The sequence below is a fragment of the Sphaeroforma arctica genome (assembly GCF_001186125.1).
Source record: "Sphaeroforma arctica JP610 unplaced genomic scaffold supercont1.17, whole genome shotgun sequence".
NCBI lineage: Eukaryota > Ichthyosporea > Ichthyophonida > Sphaeroforma > Sphaeroforma arctica.
Window position 1 is genome coordinate 116,030 of NW_014040541.1, and position 2,067 is coordinate 118,096.

The 2,067-nt window shown below is 41.1% G+C and overlaps 1 protein-coding gene across 1 annotated transcript; it reads right to left on the bottom strand.

Annotated features, from left to right (window-relative positions):
• Window positions 1–486: 486 nt before the first annotated feature.
• SARC_00537 (hypothetical protein) lies at window positions 487–2,058 on the bottom strand (the record flags this gene model as incomplete). The annotated part of the gene is made up of 3 exons (XM_014305774.1): window positions 487–621; window positions 1,558–1,764; window positions 2,041–2,058. 3 exons carry the CDS (start codon window positions 2,056–2,058, stop codon window positions 487–489), a joined length of 360 nt encoding a protein of 119 aa, XP_014161249.1.
• Between the last annotated feature and the right edge of the window lie 9 nt (window positions 2,059–2,067).

Genomic DNA, 2,067 nt, shown 5'->3' on the forward strand with positions numbered 1-2,067 from the left:
CTAGGAAGATCTAACGTTTTGCATATACCAGCATACCTTCGCTGATTTCATGTTTAACATATGAGCTCATGTATAGTGAGACGCGCAACACACCAAAGCAAACTCGTTTGCATTGTTTCAATGGCTAGCCCAGTAGTCCCGAGTACAGCAGGAACGTGCGAGAGAGTACGTTTGACTAACACCGGATTCTCAGGTTTGTGCGAATTTGTGAGCACGAGAACGCAAGAACTAGAAATATCAACACAAGAGATATAAACATAATTGAATACGCTGGTACAAAATACTAGATTCAACATTTAGTGATCTGGATACCTACATTTATGCTTCTGTTGAAAAAGAAGGCATTTTTAAAACACAATACACTTCCTTTTCAGCGTTTGAGTATAAAAAGGTGTAAATCAAAATGTAGCAGCGATGATAGACAAACTCATAAACCCTAACGCATTTTGCCAAATCAAAGTGGACACGTTTGTGAACCAGGTACACTTACCAGTCCGATTTCTTGTGGTAGTAAAAGCCTTCAATGGTGTCCGTTGATCGTTGGTAGCAGATATAGTAGAACCCCGCAAAACTGGCCCCCGCTATGGATCGCACTTTGTGGTCGGGCACTAAGAAATGCTCCTGGATGATATATCACAGAAGTACAAGACAACATAATATACCGCATAAGTAAGGTATCATGTCACTGCATGAAGGTACCTACAATGTCCCGTAAGCAGCAGTCATCTAGCCACGTAATCGTCATTTAATATGAATAGCAATAGATGGTTCGTAATGGCATTTTAGAGTCGACCCATAGTACGAAAGGGGTGTATACAGGTTGACGCTACCTATTGGGACTATAAAGAACGCACCTTTGATACACACGATGACACCGCAAATAAAGACCAGCAACAAAAAAACCTGAAACAGCGACACGTTTGAAAGGTAGGGCGCAAACGTTTAGCGTTTCAGGCTGAGTGGTGAAGAAGAGAACGCGCAGAGTACTTCATATCACGCAGTTGCTCTGGGCACAATAATTGGGAAAGAACTATAGCTAAGCATAAGCATAAGGTAGTATCAACGCAATAGACTTTTCTATAGTGGCGCAAGCACCCCGAGACAGCTTATGTGCCATCTACTATTTCCAATTGACAGAGTTGAGTGCCAACAGAAACATACTATCTCATATCGTATATAAAACTTCGTGGTATCCGAGTGATAACCATGCGAATCACACTCAAAGTTGGATGCGGGAGTGATTGTTCATTGCAGTGCGGCAGAGTATAAAGATGATGTGGTACATGACAGCACAAGCAACGACTTTGTTGCAACTCTATGCCACAACGTGCGCCTGGATTATTGTTCTTTGAAGCTCACGCATGCCATATGATAAAATGACAGAATCCATGAGCCAATTCATGCATATAACTATATCGCATGGAATCCTGTGAATATAGTTGAGCAATGGTCGCCGACATATAGACCGGTAGAGAATACAAACAAACAGAAACCTAACACCGTCACTGTGGAACGATCGTATGTGTGTCAAAACGTGCCAAAACGAGTTGCAAATACCTTCCAACGCATGTATATGTTGTCCTCGCGCGCACAGTCATAACGAAAGCCCTTGTCAGTAAGTTTATCTGCAAACTTCTCACACGACGAGAATTTTCCCCAGTGTTGACGATCCACTGCTTCGTCTGCCTCCCATTTGTTGGTCAAAAATGAGTATTTTCTTCCCACAATCTCAGCCTCGAAGAAAGTGGTCAATAGCGGATAATCCTGAATATGAAAGCATAGATGACATCGTGAGTGAATGAGGTGTAATAGCGTATGGAAATTTAGGATGCATTTAACACAACAAGGCATATCAAACTGGATGCTGGTTTGATTTGTAGAAATAAAACGAGGCACAACAAAGTTGTAACTGGGAATACAGGCAAGGTTATGTACCAATATGTTATATACGATATTGAATAACTACTGCGTATACAAGTAAATCAATCAGATCACCGTGTACAATATGTACTTTGGGGCATTACATATATGTATACATACAAGTGTACTTATGGGCATATATATATA